At 34.5% G+C, this 21,586-nt stretch overlaps 1 protein-coding gene across 1 annotated transcript in view; it reads left to right on the plus strand.

Moving 5' to 3' along the window:
* The window catches only part of LOC111511771 (uncharacterized), a 67,449-nt gene that overhangs the window by 16,723 nt on the left and 29,140 nt on the right, over window positions 1–21,586 (plus strand). Inside the window, exon 2 of the mRNA XM_023167796.2 lies at window positions 2,277–2,423. Coding sequence (XP_023023564.2) covers window positions 2,277–2,423 — 147 coding nt within the window. The remainder of the gene's footprint in view (window positions 1–2,276; window positions 2,424–21,586) is intronic.

A 21,586-nucleotide genomic window follows, 5' to 3' on the forward strand; every position in this document is an offset into this window, starting at 1 on the left:
TACCTACAGTGTGAGCGATTTCAACCCGCAAAACCCTGTTATTTTGGAACCATGAACCAATTTTGAAAAATAATAATCTAAATTATAGTAACTCGACGAGCTCTATTCAAAGCTGTTGACAAATACGAATTATTCTCATTTTCGAAGCCTATTATGACCTGCTCAATGGGTCGAAATTTCGAGAAGGTTCATTAGGCATTTTTTTATCGAAAAAGTAGATAGGCTATTTGATTTGGGCATATTTCAAACCCCAAGTTACAGCCAAATATCTCATACAGTGGGTTAGTTATATGATGACAAATTACCAAATTCATGATTTTTTGACTGACCATATATAACAAACTGTACACTTCAAAGGAAAATTGAAGTAGCTATTGAAATGAGAAACCCATGAAATATTCAAACAAGAAGTTTTATCATCATAACACATACAGATAGATGTCCCTAATTCAACCGAAAATCAAAAGTTGAAAATGTTTCATCCATATTGTTTGATTTTTTGGTATAATAAATACTCAATCAACAATTGTGTAAATACCCCTTCATATGCTTCTTTTTAAACATTTGTCTCAACCTCTCCACGTTCAATACGTTATTCAATAGAACCGGGAGAGTAAATGAAACACATGTTTTAAAAAAATCTGTTTTTCCGTTAACTAGCTGACGCACCCCTACGAACGACAACCCTCAGAAGTTGAAACTTGTACGAGCTAAGCATTAACGAGGTCTTACTTTTTAACGTGTGACTCCTAACACCGGTTGGAAGTGAAAATCGGTCTTTCAGACTAGGGCTTGAATCACCGACCAACACGGCAGTCAATTCGAGTGAGTGAACAAAGCACTCACGTCGAACCGCCTGGCTACCGACCGCCATTTTCAGGAGATTTACACGTTAGTATATCTAAAATACATATATGTTTGAAAGGAAAATAAAGTTATTTGCTTCAAACCGAAAATCATGCACACGTTAGAAAGAGGCGATGAGGAACGAAGGTTGGAATTCTGTTTATTTTGCCAAAGTGAATATTTGAATAATAATAACTTTCTGGACAATATTTTCTTCACCGATGGGACGACATTTACCAGTCCAGTCAGAAATCTAGGTAATCCACACTGGATGATAGATGCAAAAAGACAATAATCACAAAAAATCAATGTCTGGGTAGGAATATTCAAAAACAGTATAATAGGTCTAGTGTTTTTTGAAGACACACTAAACGGTGGAGGATTTTATAATTTTTTGACAACAAAATTCTTGGATTTCATGGAAGAATTAAGCAGTGAAGAAAGCAGAAATGTTATATTTCAGCTAGACAGTGCCTCCATTCACAATGTGATTGCAGTGTGGCAATATCTTGACGGAAAATTTCAAGGAAGAGGAATTGGAAGGAACAGTCGTTTTATTTGTTGGTTCCCTCGATCACCAGACCTGACTCTATTAGAACTCTGTGAGAATATTTCAAAGAAAGTGTTTATAGAAATAGACCACAAAATTTGAACGAATTGAAGGAGATGATGAGGCAAAAGTGTGGTGAAATAACAACAAGCCAATTCCAATTGAGAAAGATCCGCCGGAATTTCAGACCACGTTATGAAAAATGTATAGGGCTTGAAGGAGGATCTATTGGAAAGCCAATATCTGAAAAAACTGTTCCATTTATCATTTAATTTATATTTATTTCTGTTGGTGGTAATTTTTCTGAAATCAAAAACATGGAACGATTACAACCTATGTGACTTCGTATCTGAGTATGCGAAGTATTAATTCATTCAATGGTTACTTCATCTTTTCTGTGAAGTTCATAGATTTTCATACAGGGTCAGTTAAAAAATCATGGATTTGTAAATTTGTCATCATATAACTAACACCCTGTATGATATATTGGGCTGAAACTTGGAATCTAGATGTTCGAAAAATGCCCATATCGAATGGAGTATCCACTTTTCCGATAAAAAAATTAACAGTACGTCTCGAAAGTTCGACTCATTTTACAGGTCATAGTAAGCTTTGGAAATAAAAATAATTCATATCTGTCAACATATTTTGATAGAGCTCGTAGAGTACCTTAATTCAAATTATCATTTTTCTAATTCGGTTCATGGGTTCTATAATAACAGGGTGTTGCAGTTTGAAATCGCATACACTGTATGTGTCATTTAATAAATCTTGTTCATTGAAATGGAACAGGAATATTTTTGACAGAAAATTGTATCATTTATCGAATGAAATATGTCGGAAAAGTTCAATGAAGCTTCATCTATACGTTTTCTTACAGAGCTGCGTCAGACAAAAGAAAACTACACGTTAAAAGGCCGATGAATGCATTCATGGTGTGGGCACAAGCAGCTAGAAGAAAGTTAGCCGATCAGTATCCACAACTCCACAATGCGGAACTTTCCAAGACTTTGGGAAAATTATGGAGGTAAGTCTTTCTCATTGAAAAAAATGTATTTTGTCAGTTGTTGAAATACGAAGAGTTTGGTTTTGAAACTTTTAGTTCAATATGTTCAAAGAGATAAAGTATAGATAATCCATAGATGTTATCAGATATAATTAGAAAAAAGTTTTGCATGTATAATAACCCCATTTCAATCACTGGATTGATGTTATTGATTCTACGAATTATTGCTATTAGCAAACATGTTCTTCATACCGCTTGTGGATGCCACACTAGAAAGAATAATGTATTCTATACAAATTGGATTATACAAGCCATTAATCCTAATGTAGTTCTTCTCGACCATCAGAGCAAGACGATATTTGTTGTGGAATTTTCAGCTCCTGGTGAGTCAAATATCGTCCGAAAAGAGGAGGAAAAAGGGATGAACTATCATGATTTTCTCTCTCCGTAGACTCTATCCATACCTCTCTGTTGAGATGATTGTTCTGATTATTGGAGTCCATGGTTGGTGGTATAATGCCCTCTTCACTCTCGAATCTCAGGATCATTCCGCATTGGTTCATATAAATATTTTAAATATTTTTTTCCTTTCTCAACTGATTATTTGTAGTCAAATTAAAAAGATACAATTTCTAATTAGTTTGGTGTTGTTTTCTTTCTCGAGGGAAAATATTACATTTCATAATAATAATAATAATAATAAGACTTTTTAGGGAAAGAAAGTTTTTGGCTTTCTACTACTCCATCTGATACAAAAAAAGGGATGAGAGAATCTTCCAAAGAAAGGAAGGAAGTAATCAATTTGAAACTCTATACATGAATGTGTAGATCATGCAAAGAAGTAACTTTCAGATACAAACTGAAAGAAAGTCCTCCTGAAACAGCTACTTTCATATAAACATTGAATTACACGAAAGAAAATAATTCTTTCGAAACAAATACTTCTATATAAACACTGAATTATACAGAAGATACTTTTCTCTACTCAGTTTGTATTTCAAACATTTGTTGTGCAATAAGAATCAGATATCATTCACATGAGTTCTACTTTGAATGAATGGTAATAAATTGTACTCACATATATATAACCCCTTCAATTCAAATAATAAGACGTTTATTAATCCGAATTTACAATTACATGACCAGTATGATAATACATATATTTTGTGATATACAGATTAATTGGCCTATTGTCAGCTTTCTGATACAAGATCAGGTGCTTTTGAGGCCCAGAGGGAAAATGCATATATCTAAGTAAATGGTAATCGACTAAGATTATTATATTTCGAATATTATGAAAACTGCCAGTTGAGTACTAAATATATTAATGTTGAGATAGCCTCTCTTTTATTATTCTTTTCAATGACTCCATCGATTTTGTGAAGTCAGTGATCTGGAATTTATTCAGAAGATTTGCCGTGCAGTACGTGAAGGAACGTTTGAATATCTCTTTCTTATGGGAGGGTATAGTTATAATTCCTCTACTACGAATATTGACATTATGAACATGGCTTCTAAATATAACTTTTCCATTCCTGAACGAGTTGAAATTGTTAAACTTTATTATCAACATAATAGTTGTGCTAGACTTACTGCTCGCCTCTTTAATAAAAGTCATCCCGGGAAAAATGTGAATGATTCGTACGTTGCCAAGTTAGTCCAAAAGTTTGTCGATACCGGATCTGTCTGTAATATGAAACACCAGCCACGGAAACCGATCAGAAATAAAGCAGCTGAAGTCGCTGTTTTGGGACATGTTGAATTGGATCATACTCAAAGTACCCGTCAGCTTGCTGCAGCCTCAGGTGTCTCCCGTTCGTCCATAATACGGATATTAAAAGCCTATAAATTTCATCCGTACAAGATTAAATTAGTACAGGAACTCAATGAAGATGATCCTGATAGAAGGCTGCAATTTTGTGAACAACTGAGCCAGCTACTAATTGATGGTCCGCACCTATCATTCAACACGTGCTTTTCCGATGAGAGTATTTTTTTTTTGAATGGAGCTGTGAATAGGCATAATTGCCGTTACTGGGATGACAGTAACCCAAATTCATTCCAAGATGTCCATACTCAGTACCCTCAAAAAATCAATGTCTGGTGTGGCATATTAGGTAGTCATATCGTAGGGCTACTTTTTATTCCTGGGAATTTAACTGGTGAGGTCTATCTGAATATGCTTGAAGATACAATTGATCCTCTCATAACAGAAATAATTGAAAATGACCAAAATCATAATGATGATCGGCTTCATTTCCAGCAAGATGGAGCACCTCCTCACTATGTTGCTCCGGTAAGAGAGTTTTTAGATAACCGGTTTCCTGAACGGTGGATTGGAAGGAGAGGCCCCATCGAATGGCCTGCCAGGTCACCTGATTGATCGCCTTTAGACTTTTTCCTTTAGGGACACTTGAAAAATATAAATGTTTTGCTACGCAGCCCGAGTCCATAGAAGATCTTCGCCAACGAATTACAGCAGAGTGCAGAAGTATAACACCTGATATGCTACAGAATGTTAGGAATAGATTTGAAAAAAATCTGTATTATTGTCTGGAAGCAATTGGGTCATATTTTCAGCACTTGCTGACGTAGGATTCTACTAAGAAATTTCAAAGTACTGAGTTGTAGTTGTTTTTCTTCATAATACCTACATGTTTGAGTGAAATACAACAAATTAGGTATCATTGGAAAGATAATTTTGTGGCCTTTCAAATGATATATTACTAGACCCCACTTTCCATGTAAAATTTTAGGGTTGTTACTCACCCTCGCTTGGGGGTTGAAGGCGCAGGTAGAAAAATACATCTAAATGTGTCCCCCTCAAACGAAAAATTGTTCTGTCCTAGCATTTTTGTGTTAAGTTACAAAAAAAGCAAGGTGCATACTTTTCGTTGGACCACTCTGTATACTATCACAGAAGTTCATGTGTCAGAGAACAATTGAATCACATAGTTCTTTCTTTGTGCTTTGATTTAGAAATTTTTTCTGGGGGTAGATCATTTTCAAATTAGCATAGCCAATTCACAACTTTGACGTGACGTACTCCATGATGGATGTTCTGAAAGAAATAATCTCATTAGTCATACTAATGTTCAAAGATGCCTGCAATTCTTCTCTGATTCTATCATTACAAAAAAGTATAGCCATGGATTTTTTTAGATTGATTTTCAATTAATGTTGTAAGTTCAACATTTTTCAGCATAAACGTATTCACAACGTTTTGGCGTGTTATTTGTTTTGTTTACAGTGAGTTTAGAAAATCAATTTGACCAAAAAATGGAAATTTCGAGAAAAGGTTTTTGTTAGATTATTTTTCACAACTTTCGACGTGAATTATCTCAACGGGAATGTGTCGATGGACTCAGTTTTTTGTATGGCGTTAAAGCACCATCAAAAACCACAGCATAACGCTGGTATAGTTAGTTCAATCGTGTCATGTGACATATTGTGAGATAGAGAGAGGCATCCTTGCACATTAGTTCTACTTCAATAATTTCGATTTTGCATGAACACTGAGTTGTAAAAAAAATTTTTTCTCGTTAGATACCCCATAATTTATCAATCGCTCAAAATAAGGCTTGCGCCAAGTGGTGTAAGGAAATTATCAAAAATGACCGTGTTGCTTCAAAAGACGTGTAAAAAATGGTGACAGGTGACGCATTATGGATATATATGTATGAGCCGAAAACAAAACAGCAATCGACAGTGTGGGTATTCTAAGACTAGCCGAATCCAACAAAAGTTGTTCGTGGAAAAAGCACAGCGAAGCAAATGGTCGCCTGTTTCTTCGGCCGGATAGATCATGTGGCCACTGTTCCGCTTGAGCAACGTGGAACGTCAATTCTGAGTGGTAGACGACCATTTGTTTGCCGAAAGTCTTCGAAGAAATTCGTAAAACTAACCGCCGAGAACGAATCAGTCTCCATCATGACAATGCGACAATGCGACATCTCGTCAAACAGGTGAATTTTTGAGCAGTTAAAACATCGAATTGATGACTCATCCCCCGTATAGCCCTGATTTGGCACCCAATGTTTTCTTCTTGTTTCTTGTTCCAAATGAATATTACTGGAGTTTTTTCCCAACACCAAATCGTTATTTTTAACACCTCGACACGTGTTTCGATCACCAAGTGATCATCTTCAAAGAGGAAGATTAAAACTAGAAACTAACGCGAAGCCAACCCTATTTATGCTATATAGATATCCCATTCAGGTAAACCATCCAGGTGTACCACCCATACAGATATACCAACCTAAATTAATTTTACAATTTTTCCTTATCTATTATTTTACAATATATGTTTAACTGTTATAGCTGTATATAAAACAATTTTCAGCTAAATAAAATTAATTTCACAATATTGCCTATCTAAATTTATTTTTGCAATGCGTCCTTATGTAGTAATCAGTAAACCCAATAATATTATTTCAACAAGCTATATAGTATGCTCTTTGGTATAGGTCCGTCATTGTTATTCATAATATTATTGTGTTGACTTATTTCTACACCCTCATAGGCATCTAGTTGCCGGTTGTTGTTAACTTGTCTAACTAATCTTAATGAACTGAAGTCTATGAAATTGTTTTGTTGCAAAATATGATGGGCGACTGCTGATTTTTCAGGTCTTCCATATTTTAAGTGTGCTATGTGTTTCGTATATCTTACTTTAATAGATATTTTTGTCTGTCCATAATATTTTGCATCGCAGTCCTCACATTCAATTTCGTAAATTCCAGACGTTTCCGAATTTTCGACTTAATCTTTTGGACTTCACAAAAGGCTCTGTAGTGTATGACTTGTTTTGAAAACCACCTTCATACCTAGTTCCTTGAAAATCTTTCCAAAATTCCTCGTATATTGGTGTTATGGAACTGAGATGTATTTATCTTGGTTTTTGTTCTTTCTGAAAGTCGAGATTTCGTTCATTCTTAACCTAAACTTCTTCTTCCTTATTATGTCATCTAAAATACCCCTCGAGAAACCGTTAGTGGCTGCTATTTCCTGTATTGTACGTCTTTCTTTTGTAAACCTATCATGTGTTAGAGGGAAAGTCAAAAGACGATGCACTATAAAATTCAACCCAGCACGTTTGTGCTGTCCACAGTGATGTGAATTGTCAGGAATATACCTGTACGTTCTTGTTTCTTTTCTAAATATATCGTATTCTAACCCTCCATCTTGGCTCCTCATTACCAAAACGTCAAGAAAAGGTAGTTGTCCCTTATTTTCTAACTCATACGTGAATTTTATTGATGGACATCTATTATTTAAAATGGAAACAAAGTCCTCAATATTCGATTTTTTGGTATCGAATATCACGAAAATATCATCCACATACCTTAGCCAAATCCTAGGAAAATACTTCGACTTTTCTTTCGTTTCCATTTCGAATCTGCTCATGAACAGGTCTGCCAGGTAGGGGGACAAGGGACTTAAAATATGGAAGACCTGAAAAATCAGCAGTCGCCTATCATATTTTACAACAAAACCATTCCATAGACTTCAGTTCATTAAGATTAGTTAGACAAGTTAACAACAACATGCAACTAGATGCCTATGAGAGTGTAGAAATAAGTAAACACAATAATATTATGAATAACGATGACGGACCTATACGGAAGAGCATACTAGGGGAAAAAACTCCAGTAATATTCATTACTACACCAAAGGTTCCAAACAGTGCATCATAAATTTTACCTGATTATTTTTTATTCTCAAACATTATTGTAGTTATTCTTTTTTCAAAACTGCCCAATCGCTTCTATCATTATCATTATCGAAATTTAATTTTCAAAGAAGTGGAGTTTGATTTGTGCCATATCGGTGTCGTCTCGTAAAGTTATCTCTGTCATTGCATAAACCAAACAAATCGTAATTGGCTTCGAAAACAAGAGTCCGTCAACAATTGTTTATCTGAACACAGAGCAGCTGCGTTCAGTTGCAAATATGTATATCCGACAATGGTTTATCGCTTACGAGAGCTCTGCAACGGTCGCATAATTTGCAGTGAAAGGAATTTCAGCAACAAAGTATCAATTGACTATCTGAAGGAAATGTTGAATCAAGAGTAATATGTGATATGTACACTTTATTTATTGGAGACGTTCTTATATATAGAGACAAATGTAGGGCTTTATATTATATTATAAACCCATCAATTGGGTCAACTATTCTTGATAATTAAGGAAATGTTCTGATGATAAATTACCCTTGATACATTTGATTGTGATGCTGAAAATTCAGTACTCACTCATCTTTTTCTTGAAACTGAAACTTTCCATTCAATGAATTTGAATTAAAGAGAGAAGAATGCTACTGAATATATTATTGGATGTTTGATTATAAATGTACTATGCTAAAACGTCTATAGGATTTCATTAGTTTCGATTTCCATTGTCTACTATTATATAAAATGATTTGAAATCTCTGAAAGAATCAATAGAATTGCAAATTGAAATGAAAAGCTGAAAATAACAATTATTTTAAGCAAAAACGAACCATGTAGTGAAATCACAATAAAATATAATACAAACAAAAATTGAACAATCAAACAAAGAAAGGAAATAGAAATTGAAAGATTTCAAGGTAAGTTACTTCACAACGTTTCGATTGTTAGTATCCACAATAGTCTTCGTCTTTTTTTTGCTCAGTGTTATTGTTATTTTCAGCTATTCATTTCAATTTTTAATTGTATTGATTCTTTCAAAGATTTCAAATCTCCACGGCTTCGGTGCAATGCTGATACTGAATATAAATTCACCAAACGAAAATTTAAGGGCACGGAGAAAACAGTGATGAAAAGATGATTCAGTTTTATGGGCGCCCCTTTTTTTCCGTGGCTGGCGCCCCAGTTTGAATATTAAAAAATCCACGTTATTTATAAAACGAACCTACACACAAAATGTCAGCCTCCGAAAATTGACCGTTATGGAGAAACAATAATGAAAAGTTAATTTTCATATGTAAACGCGCCCCTTTTACCTCCATGGGGGGCGTCCCAATCGAAATATTTGAAAATCCTCATTTAGTGCGTATCTGAAATCTAAGAAGCATCTATATACCAAAGTTTAGCTTTCTACGACTTACCAGTACGGAGAAACAGAGATAAACAAGTGAGTGTTTAGTGAGTGACTTTCGCATTTATATGTATATATATATATTTTTTTCCATTGAAATAATATATTTATTTTGAAGAAATTATAAAACAACAATTAAAATTAATTGGCGCTCCGGGGCGACTTCATTGATTCCAGTGGCGCATTTGCTTTTTCAGCTGCAGGAAAATCCGGAAAAACCTGCAGCATCACATCATCTAAAGATCTTGATCTGCCAATATCCTCTCTCTTTCATAAAACAAAATGTAGGGTGTCTCCAGAGGCTCCAATAAATTCAATACATCGCCAGAACACTTCGTGACATGACTATCGTCAAACTTAAACCAATCCTTTTCGTCTTTGACCAAAGCGTAATAATGTCCAAATTCAACGCCAAAACCACAGTGAACAATGACTGCATGAATATTATAATAGTGGTCTACAAGATTGAAGTGTTCATCTATTCCGAACGTTCGAAAGAGTTAGGTGCTTCCGTCAGAAGTTGAGTCTTGTTTGAAGATCATCCGTGTTATTATTAGAAGTTCAAGAAATTCACATACATGTTACCTTCAAACAAACGTTCATAGGATTATTAAGAAAATTCAAACACCATATAGGAGTTTTCTGTCATTAGTTGATTGATTATTTTATGAAACAGTCTGCTTTATGGTTGGTTTCGTGAATTCATGATAAATCAAAGTTTTCTACTTTGCATCTCAATTTAAAAGTACACACATGATCCCAGAGACAGTTATTTCAATATTTTATGATTTTCTCCGACGTTGAGAAGAAATTGATTATTCATATTTTTTTAAATTATAGGTGAAACTTAATTCATGTAGACTCTGTATAAACAAAATTGATTGAAATGGAAAATGTCTCTTTTGGACGAAGCATACTTTATATCGAGTTCATATTGCATATACAGATACTTCGTATTGGAATTGAGAGGAATTCAAGGGGGGATATCAAGACAACCATTTGAATCATAGGAAATACGTATTTCTAGTCTGGAAAAAAATCCAAATTAGCTTAATAAACTGAAATGATATCAAAGTCAACTGGATAAAATGAATCCATTATTGCAAGATTATCGTCTATACAGTAATCTACGGAGATGGATTCTAGATTTGTTTACTGTAATCATGATTGATGTAACACATTGTGTCAACACCATTTTGAGCCTGATATTGTTCCATTTTTTCGTTCAAACGTTGAACATAATGTCTGTGGTGAGAACAACACCAGCACTTTATCTGTCACCTCATGGCATTTGATGACAGTAGCAGACGAAACCTCAGACATAACTTGCAGACCACAATCAACAACAACAACAACAACTTTTATACAGATACACCCGGTCCAAAAGTTTACACTCTTTGGTCTTGCATATGTTTCATGCTACACCAATTCTATAGATCAATTCTAGAAGTCTGAAAATATTGAACGTTCATCCGCAAGTGCGTAATTAAAAAAGCTGAATACATTGTAATATAATAATCGATCATGAATACATTGTGAAATAATAATCGATCACTTATTTTGGCGGTGGATCTGTAATTTGGATCTAAATGGGGAGATTATAGAATCGTATATGAATGGTGATAGAGAGCACTGAATGATTTGTTTAAATAAAAATGGGGATTATAGAGCCAATAATGACAAGATCATTGCTTCAAAGTGATAGATTTTGTCGAAAGATGGTTTGTTGTTCTGTTCTATTACAATGACTTCAAAGGTTACTTTGACAAAAAACCATATCTTTTCTCATGAAAAATCTCCAGTGTCAAATAGATTGGTAGTAAATATGTTGACTTGTGGTTTTTGTTCAAAATTTTATATCGGATAAACCGGAAGAACTTTTTCCAAAAGAATAAAAGAGCATAGAAGTAGTTTTTTAAATGGAAAGATCAATTCAACATTTGCGAAACATTTTTTGACAGAGGGGCACGAGTTCAATAACGATTTTGACGTATTGCATTTGGAAGAGAAATGTTCAAAACTCAACCTTTTGGAATCGATAGCTGTAAAAATTCGGGATTATTGCTCAATGATCAAAAAGATTTGAATTGTTCGCCCTCATTGAATTTAGTTTGCAACGAGGGAATTTGTAATTATATAGGACAGATCTCAAAAGCAGGTAAAGTGCTAAGTTAAAAATTGTATTCATTATTCTCCAGTTTTAGGAATTGTTCATAGATAGGTAATAAATTTATCATGGAGAAATTTGGCAGGTAATCATAATGATTCAAATTACTATAAAAGCACGACACAGAATTTTCACTAACAGTTTTGTGTAGCTCGAAGATGCTACCGTATAGCGAAACACGTGTTGCGGTTTTATAAACTTTCAAGTGCAAATCTGAAGTTTTCACGGATAGGACTATGCTGAACTGGTTTTTCCGGGTATTTGATCCGTGTATGTGATATTATTCCCAAAAAAAAACACCTATAACGAAATAAAACTGAACCCCCAACTCATATTTATGTCTACTTCTTAATAATGTGTCTGTATTAAATTAATTCAAATAGACGTAGTAGCAATAATATATAATCCAACGAAAAGACAGTTGAAATGTTCCGATCATTGACCGTGAAACAGGACGCATCTGGCAACTTGGAAGTAACCCCGTCGTGACCCTGCAATATCTATATACATATTTCTTCATAATACTAAAAATAATAGATTACTCTCAACAGATATGTTTGTTCAGTTATTGATCTCACCGAAAATAACGGAAAGATAACAACGGTTTATCGGAAATAGTCAATTAGAAATAATAATTAGTTCGATTAAAATGCGGTTGGAAATTATTGAATGAATTTTATTGCATTGGCACTACACTCTCGATACAATATTGTATTCATTACGAAAAATGTCGAAGGTCGAATATTTTATGAATCCATTATCGTTAGACTAGATGTCTGCACCCAACAAAGTTTCAAAAGAGCATACCCGGAACAAGAATTTATTCATATAATATATTATACAGGGTGAATATCAAGGAATTGCATCGATCGATTGTGTGAAAACTATAATTACAAAATAATTGAAGTTTTTTCCCAACACCAAACAGTTATTTTTAACACCTCTACACGTGTTTTGATCACCAAGTGATCAACTTCAAGAGGAAGATTAAACTGCTGTTTAATCTTCTTCTTCTCAAAACGGACGTAGGTATACTTTGATATTTATTGATTCTCCAGATATTAACTCCACACCTAACTCAACCTAACATAACCCATTATATGCTTTGAAACTGAATAGCATCTGTATACAATTAGATGATAATATGAGGTTTTTCGGTAGAACTAACCGTTAATGGAACAGGTCCTACAATAAAGCATACCTGCTAATTACATCGTTAGTCGCATGTATTCAAGTTCTGAGGAGTAAACGCGAAAACACCGAAATATACTAAGTGACAAAGAAAGGTTAACACCCATTTGTATTGAAAATATTTTAATAATGTTTCACTTACATACCTAACAAATAATAGCAAGCAAACGAGTAAGTTTTCAGAGAAATTGTATGATCGTGAAACCAGTGAAGTTGCAGATCCTCGATGTCTTATACCCTCGTGAATACGTCTGGGCATTGCCCTGAATAGGTGGTCTATATTCTCTTGGGGTATCTCATTCCAACCTACTGCTAACTCATGTCTAAGTGCTGCCAAAGTCTGTGGGGTCTGTTGTAAATTCAGCAGTCTGCGACCAAGAATATCCCACACATGTTCGATCTGTGAAAGATCGGGCGATCTGGGTGACCATGGTAAGCGGTTAATGTCCTGTTGATACATGAAGTGTAGAGTTACTCTAGCCACATACGGTCTAGCGTTGTTCTGTTGAAATATGGAGTTCTCGATGGTCTCAAGATATGGAATGACATGAGTCTCCACTACTTGGTGAATGTAACGAAGAGGTGTCATGTTGCCTTCAATGAAGACTAAAGGTATCCTGCTACTATACGCAATGGCATCCCATAGCATTGAACCAACAGTATGGTGAACATGCCTCTATATATCAAAGTGGGAATATCGTCTTTCACCACGACGCCTTCTCACACTTGCTCGTCCAACGTGCATACCCAAATTATCTCTGCACTAGTGCAATCGGTTGCATCGATGCTCGAGATTCAGTGGCAACACCCAATGGGGATGATAAGAAAAAAGGCCGAAACATCTTATTTGTCGATATACTGTACGCATTCTAACAACCACTGATTCGCAATCGCTCTAGTAGGAATAAACCGATCCTTAAGAGCCAAAAGTCTTAATCGGCGATCCTCAGGCGCTGTTGTTCTCCTGCGATGACTGATGCCCCTAGCTCTGTGTTCTTGGCCTTCTTGGGTGTATGCCTAATAACATCTTAGAATAGTAAGAAACGATCGACTGGTTCTTCTTGAAATTTCTCAAACTGAAAAACTTGCCTCACGTAAGCCAACAATTCGTCCCCTCTCAAAATCACTAAGTTGAGGAATACGACGAAGTTTTCGCACTCGAGGCATAGTGTTAACAATATGAAACACTTTACAACAAACTCTTCAACAGTTGAAGCACAAATAAGAATAAAAATTGGAGGAATGGTTAATGCTCACACAAAAAAAACAGTTAAAAAACTGGTCAGAATAGCTTCCGATACGGCTGAGATTTTACTGGCTTTTTATCGGCCTCAAAATGAATACACATGCAAAACATTATTGGTATATTTTCAATATAAATGGGTGTTGACCTTACTTTGTCACTTAGTATACAATAGCGAATATAAGAATGTTCAAGACAGCGCCGAGGTGCAAGACAGTTTGAATTATGTTAAAATATGTTAAAATAAGTATTTCCATTACCAGCTGTCGCACCCCTAGGAACGACAATCGTCAGAAGTGTCGAAACTTGTGCGAGCTAAGGACTAACGAGGTCTTACCTTCAAATGTGAGATTCCTAACACGGCTTGGGCGATAGCAAGTGAAAAACGATTGATTCGAGAATTACTAAGAAGAAAATGATTCGAAAGCGAGGAAAGCGATAGTAAAATAGTGAAATGTCTAAACGTATACACATCTTCTCTCAATAGGGATTGTTGTTAAATTGGTTACACACGTGAAATGTTGAATTCATGCCATGTATTGGTGTGCGGGTATTTACAGTATGTCGTGTGATGCCCATTGTGCTCCGATGTGATTCAACACGTCTTACAGATTCAAATGACAAGTGGGTGCATGGTTTGTTGCATGATTATTTTGGTCTAAGACTTCAAGAGGAAAGTCGATGTTCACCCGTGAAATTATCTGTGGAAGAAATGTAGGAAAAAATTCGGAAAAACTCATTATATGCATTGTTATAGATTTGATACATTTTCTTTTGTGTTTGCCTTTTGAACACATTGGTTTTTAGTTTCCATCAGGAGTTTTTTCTTCAAAATCTTGAGCGATCATCAATATGGCTTTCGGAAACAAAAATTAACAGGCGACTTTCTATCGTATGTCACCCATATTTGAAATAACGCAATCGAGAAACATGGAGAATCAAGAGCTGTTTCGCTTGATATTTCTTAGGCCTTTGACCGTGTGTGGCATGAGGGTTTGCTGGCCAAACTTCGATTCTATGGCTTGTCGGATCATTTCTGTATATGGCTCTTCAGCTTCCTGAGAGAACGTTCCTTGCAAGTGGCCGTCGATCACCATCAATGCTGGTGTTCCCCAGGGATCCATATTGTCTCCAACCCTATCTTTATTGTATATCAATGATATCACACCATGAATCCAATATATTGCTGTGCTGACGACAGCACACTTGTCTCGTCATTCCATTTGGATTCCAGGACATCGGCTACGGAGGCACATCTTCCGCGGCCGCAGGAGGTTTTCTCTAAGACGAGTAATGTTTCCGAACTGGATATAATGTCAGGTCAGACAATTCCGCGTTCTGCTTTGATAAGTTTGTTGGGGGTTAAAATGGACACCAATATGTCTTGGCACAATCATTTCGCTGGAATTGCAAAGGCTGCTTCTCAAAAGTTTGGAACACTGTTCCGAACCAGAAAACTGTACACACCTCAGCAACTTTTGATGCTTCTAAAGCCCAGATCAGACCTTCTTTGGAGTATTGTTCTCATGTATGGAGCTCTGCCCCCAAACATACCCTGAAGTTACTGGATTCCATGCAGAAAAGAGCCACCAACGTTATTGGCGACGATAACATCACTTGCAACCTTGATAGCCTGGAACAGCGAAGAAAGGTTGGAGATTTATCTCTCTTCTATATATACTTCCACGGGAGGTGTTAGGGGGACTTGGCACACTTGATTCCACCAAGAGAGGTACATATCAGAAATACGCGACGGACTGTGGCTACTCATAGTTTTGAGGTTTAACTCAGTACACCTCAAACTTCACTGTTTAAGAACTCTTTCATCTAGAGAACTGCCTTTATATGGAATAAGCTTCCTGAGAACGTTTTTCCAAATGGATTTAATCTCCAGCGATTCAAATCCAATGTGGATCGCTACTTTCGTACAGACACCGCTCTGAGAGCACCTAAAAGATTTTCCTGTAGTGCTTGTGTTTTGTCATTAAAAAAAAGTAATGGAATCCAAGCATTGTGGAAGACTTTGTCTAAATTTCTAGTTTAAAATTGGAATTTTTAATATTTCGGTATAGAAGTCAAAATTTAATGGCAATAACTTCATTAAATCCGGAAGTTAGTGTTTCTTTTTTTCAAAATCAATGGCGACCCTTTTACGACCTCTTATGATAGCTTTCTCAAACTCCAAAACCGATTTATTTCCAGATTCACTTCGAAATAATATTTCAGTTAGATTACTGTTTTCTCTATGTCTGGTTACATTACATTTCTTAAACGTAGTTATTTGTTATTAAATAACGTAGATAATTCGAAACAAATATATCAGTGGGTATTTCTGACAGCTTTTACCGAATGAGTACACTTGGCAGAGTTGTAGGATTACTGAACTTCATTTATTTGGCGTACATTCATATTTGAGATATTAATGACTTCTGGCAAGGTCCTCATTAGTTGGCGTTCAGATCGAGAGATAAGGCAAAAATAGCTGAAATTTTAATGGAGTTAGATAATAGTAATGATGCTTCAACTTGAAAAAAATAAAAATAAGTAGCTAAATCTTTACACAAATTACTTTCAGGTAATGAACATAAACATGTGATGCTTCACTATCACTAAATTTGAAAATATTATTTCACATATGTGAATTAATTCGTTAGGTCATTGAGTCGATTTGATTTCTTGAACATGTAATCTAACAAATTTCAATTAAGCATTAATACCTAGGTATGTAATTTAAGAAGCAAGAAGATTATTTGCAAACTTCTTTTTTTTCTACTGAATATTTTAATGTTAACAAGAAGATTTATTTCAGAAACAGTTATTCTCTTATATTCACACATAAGTTGTTGGACGACCAACAATATACTGATAAAAATAATAATAGTGAGGTTTATTTCTCGAGTAGTGCAAATTTATATTCCTTTTCGAGTTTCAGAACAAAAATAGTTATTTGAATAGGATGGCGACCGTTGAATATGATTTTGATTGTCAGTTTGGCGGGAATTCGGTGAAAATGTTGAAGAAAACCAATTTCTAAATTGTCAACATTTCGAAACTTCATTGTTTCATCTTCGGGACTCTGAAGTATAAGAACAAGACATACATATTAAAATGGAAATTTACAAAGCAGTTCTGTTAGAAACAAAATAAATTATGTAATATAACAATCTTTAAAAAATAATAAACGTTTCGAACACTTTACAAAAAAACAACGTTGATGAGTACTTACATTTAGGGCGGCTTTCCGAGTTGAAGCGTGAAGTGAATAATTTCGACATAAAATATAAATACGTACACAGATTCCTGAAAGACACTGACACAGACACGAAGGGATTAACAATCTGAACTGTCTGTAAATCGTTCTTTATAATTCAAAAAAAGCTAAATGTGTTAAATGTTAAATGTGCTAAATGTGTAGCCCTGTATTTGAGATTGTTGATGATGTTTATTTTTTGTGACATTGGATGGATAGGGTGGTAGTTTGTAAATCTTTCAGAGTATGTTGGTTAATGGTAGTAATCAGTTTTAATTTTGTTGTTAGATTTTATCAGCAAAACATCCAGAAAAGCAGCTTAAAGATTGTGATATCACATAATTTATTTTATTTCTAACAGAACTGCTTTGTAAATTTCCATTTTAATATGTATATCTTGTTCTTATAGATGAAACAATAAAGTTTCGAAACGTCGACAATTTAGAAATTTTTTTTTTTCAACTTTTTGACCGAATTCCTGCCAACTTGACAATCGAAAAAATAGTTATAGTAGACGTCTAGAAGTCGTATTAAAATCTTCAGGTTGCGCATGGAGGTTCTCCCCGTTTGCATAGTCATTTCAAAAATCATCGAAATTATTCTACACAGATATAAATGTATAAAAGAGATAATAATTTTCAAGCGTGTTCTTTTCGAATTAACAAAAATGTTAACATAATATAAACAGTAGCTTAACTGAAAAATTATGATTTTTCATTCAGGCTAAATCTTTCTCGAAATAGTATCTGCATATAAATTCAAGAGATACTTATTGAACAGATTTTTTACCATTAGGTACTATAGAATTCACATTTAAGAGTAGGCTTTTTTCATTTCATTGAAGAGTTGAAAAATCTATCAGCTAGATAAGATAAACATCGTGTTCTATTCTATTTTATGGATTGACTTTTATGTGATAGAATTGGCGGATAATTGATGAAAATCTATAACGTATTCATGTGACTTTTTCAATGGATAGTTCACAAAACAACAAACGATCGCAATGTATTTCGCTATGTACTTACTAGCTTTCTTAAGCGGTTTACAAATTTTTACAAATAACTCTATTTTATTCCTTGTACAGTACTGATATTCTAACTGTTACAGCAATGACTTATTTTTTTGAAGATATCTGATGAAAAAATCTGTCTAAAATCTGTTTTTCCGTTAATCAGCTGTCGCTGATAATATAATAGTACTATGCAAAAGAATAACCTTCTCTGACTCAGTAAACCAGAGTACTTTTTGATAGAGTAAGTATACTTTTTCTGTAAATTATTTTCAATCATTTTTCTACAGAATACTCAGTTTTTCCGAATTGGTATCTTCAGTTCCTCTCCAACTGAGGATACCGGATTTAAGTCGGGACCCCACAAGAGTACAAGTGTTTTTGAACGTGAAATATCTAATATTTTGTTTGAACATTCAGATCTATATAACATAGTTCTAAGACTTTTTGTTACTTCATCGATGTGATGATTCAATGTCTTGTGGCAGTCAATGATAACCTTCCCTATCCAGTTTTATCTGTTTGTTTCATTCCATATTGATATATGATGGAATTGGCCTATCTTGATGAAATGTATTCAAATAATACCTTATTGTGAGATTTTCACTAAAAAGTGAACTGTTCAGTGAAAATCTCACAGCAAAGTGTTTTTTGAATATATGTCAATTTGGTTGTTATTTTGATTTATTGTTGATTCCTGAAAAAATGCCCAGATTTAGCTCAATACTAGAAAAGAGCACGAAAAGTTTTTTTTAAAAATCACTGTAGTTTATGACTGAACCACATTGTGAGTTTTAATTCAAGTTCTTTCCTATCTATTCTAGTATGAAATATAGCACTATGATATGCGGAACTGAATATTTCACCTGCTTCCATATAAAGTAAGAAGACTATTTATATATAATACTAATAATGATGTTTTTTCATTGAAAGACTCAAATATAAATGTCAAAAAGGTCCCAAGCACCGTGCCTTTTGGTATAACGAATTTCATAATTCCCACTCAGTCCCCCTCAGTCACTCAGTTCCCCATCTATTTTCACATGTTGTTTACGTCTGCAGATATAATTTGTTTGTTTGCAGAAATCTGAATTTCGCATCCTGCAAGGTATCTACAAATTGTGAGTGACTCACAGCACTAAACGCCTTTGCAAAATCTAGGAGTAAGTAGGCAGTTGACTTATTGTAATCTTTCAATTCATATATTTCCGCGGTTGATTCTGAAGTGGCAACACTTGTTGATAGATTTTTCCTGAATTTGAACTGCATAGGCGATATCACTTGATTTTTATTACAGAAATTATTGAATCGAACTGTGAAAGTTCTTTCGAAGACTTAAGACTTTATATTAAGTGGAGTAATTAGTGACATTGGACGGTAGTTAGTAATTTTGAGTTCATCACCTTTTTTATATACTGCTTAGACAACAGTTATTTTGAATACGCTAGGACATTAACTGGTCGTGTAGATACGTATTACAATCAGGTTTATAAATGGCTTAAATTTTTTTCTAGAAACAGCTGTTGAAGTTTGAGCGGTAATGTTATTTTTACCCGGGGATTTATTAACTTTTAGAGACTCAATAATTCTAAATATTTCTTGATCATCTACAGGTTCAAAAAATATACTGTTTTTCAACGTAGTTTTTGGTAGTAGTTGCTTAGATAACTTTCGCGGCAAATGTTTCTCCAATAGTAAAAAATAACACTGATATTTTATCACATGAAATAATTCTTGATCATCTACAGGTTCAAAAAATATACTGTTTTTCAATGTAGTTTTTGGTGGTAGTTGCTTAGATAACTTTCTAACTTTCGCGGCACATGTTTCTCCAATAGTAAAAAATAACATTGATATTTTATCACATGAAAGTTCATCATCTTCAGTTTGTATTTGTTTCATGGAGTTTATTTTGTATTCATAAAGTTAACAATTATCCCTTCTCCATTTGTGATCCACTTCTTACGTTTAATTTTTTTTCGTTTCACTTTTGGTTTTATTGTGTTTTTCACAATGAAGTTTTGTAAGACACTAAAAATAATTTTTGTTAAGTTTTCACACAACATTTCGTAATATTGTCCAATCACAATCAATGAGTTTAGTTCTTGAATTAGGATGGTTGATATATTGATTTTGTAACTATTGAATTGAAAATTTATAAGGGCAGAAAAATAACAGGTGTTTTATGATCTATACCTACCTTGAGTATGAAAGACGCCAAATTTGAATTAAATATAGTTTCATTCTTGATGAGTCCCGACCAATACGCATGTCTAGAATAATCATCAATATATCTAAGTATTATTATCCTCGCTTAAATTTATATTTGAAACGCAACATCGAATTGCTAAGGAACGGCTGATCTGATTTCCAAAAACAGAACAGAGTTGCATAGGAAAAAAATACCAATCAAACGAGGAATATATCAAAAAATCCTCTTTTTACGTAAATTTCATTTGACCTTAATATCCAGTTCCGTTCAAAAGTTCAGAGCGGGGAGGGTTTTAACGTCCACACTGTATATTTATGTGTGCGAATAGGTAAAATTTAACAAATATCTGACTGAAACATCTGCATATGAAGTACATCGACGATTTTTTGAATATAATTTCGTTCTGATGCTTGGTTAAATCATTCTTACAATATACTTGAAATTCGCATGCTTCAATCAATCACTATGAAAATATTTGGTCCGTTTTGAAAAGTCGTTGTATAGGTATATAATGAGTGATTTTTTTTGCAGGTATCTTTTTGGAAACACTGTTTTTGACAGATCACGCGTGAATCGTGTCTTGTGTCATTGTCAAACTTGTTCAGTTTGGTCTATAATTTAACCATGAATCGACTTACGAATGAACAACGCTTGCAAATTATTGAATTTAAATATCAAAATTCATGCTTGGTGAAGAAAGTGCATTGTGCACTTCTTCCAATTGATGGGCAGTTACGTCGGCCTACTGAGGTAGCTATTCGGAAGCTTGTAACTGAATTTCGTACCCAGTTCACATTATTGGACATTAAACCACCAACACGCATACGTAGAGTGAGGACCGAAGAAAATGTTGCGGCTGTATCCGCCAGTGTTCGTGATGACCGTGAAATGTCGATTCGCCGCCGTTAGCAGCAATTGGGCCTCTGTTACTTTACTACGTGGAAAATTTTGCGAAAGGATTTGGGTGTAAAACCTTATAAGATACAGCTGGTGCGAGAATTGAAGCCACACGACCTCCCACAACGTCTAT

The sequence above is a fragment of the Leptinotarsa decemlineata genome, unplaced genomic scaffold (genome assembly GCF_025532065.1).
Source record: "Leptinotarsa decemlineata unplaced genomic scaffold, Ldec_3_MD MMD2_tig00004307_RagTag_RagTag, whole genome shotgun sequence".
Lineage (NCBI taxonomy): Eukaryota > Metazoa > Arthropoda > Insecta > Coleoptera > Chrysomelidae > Leptinotarsa > Leptinotarsa decemlineata.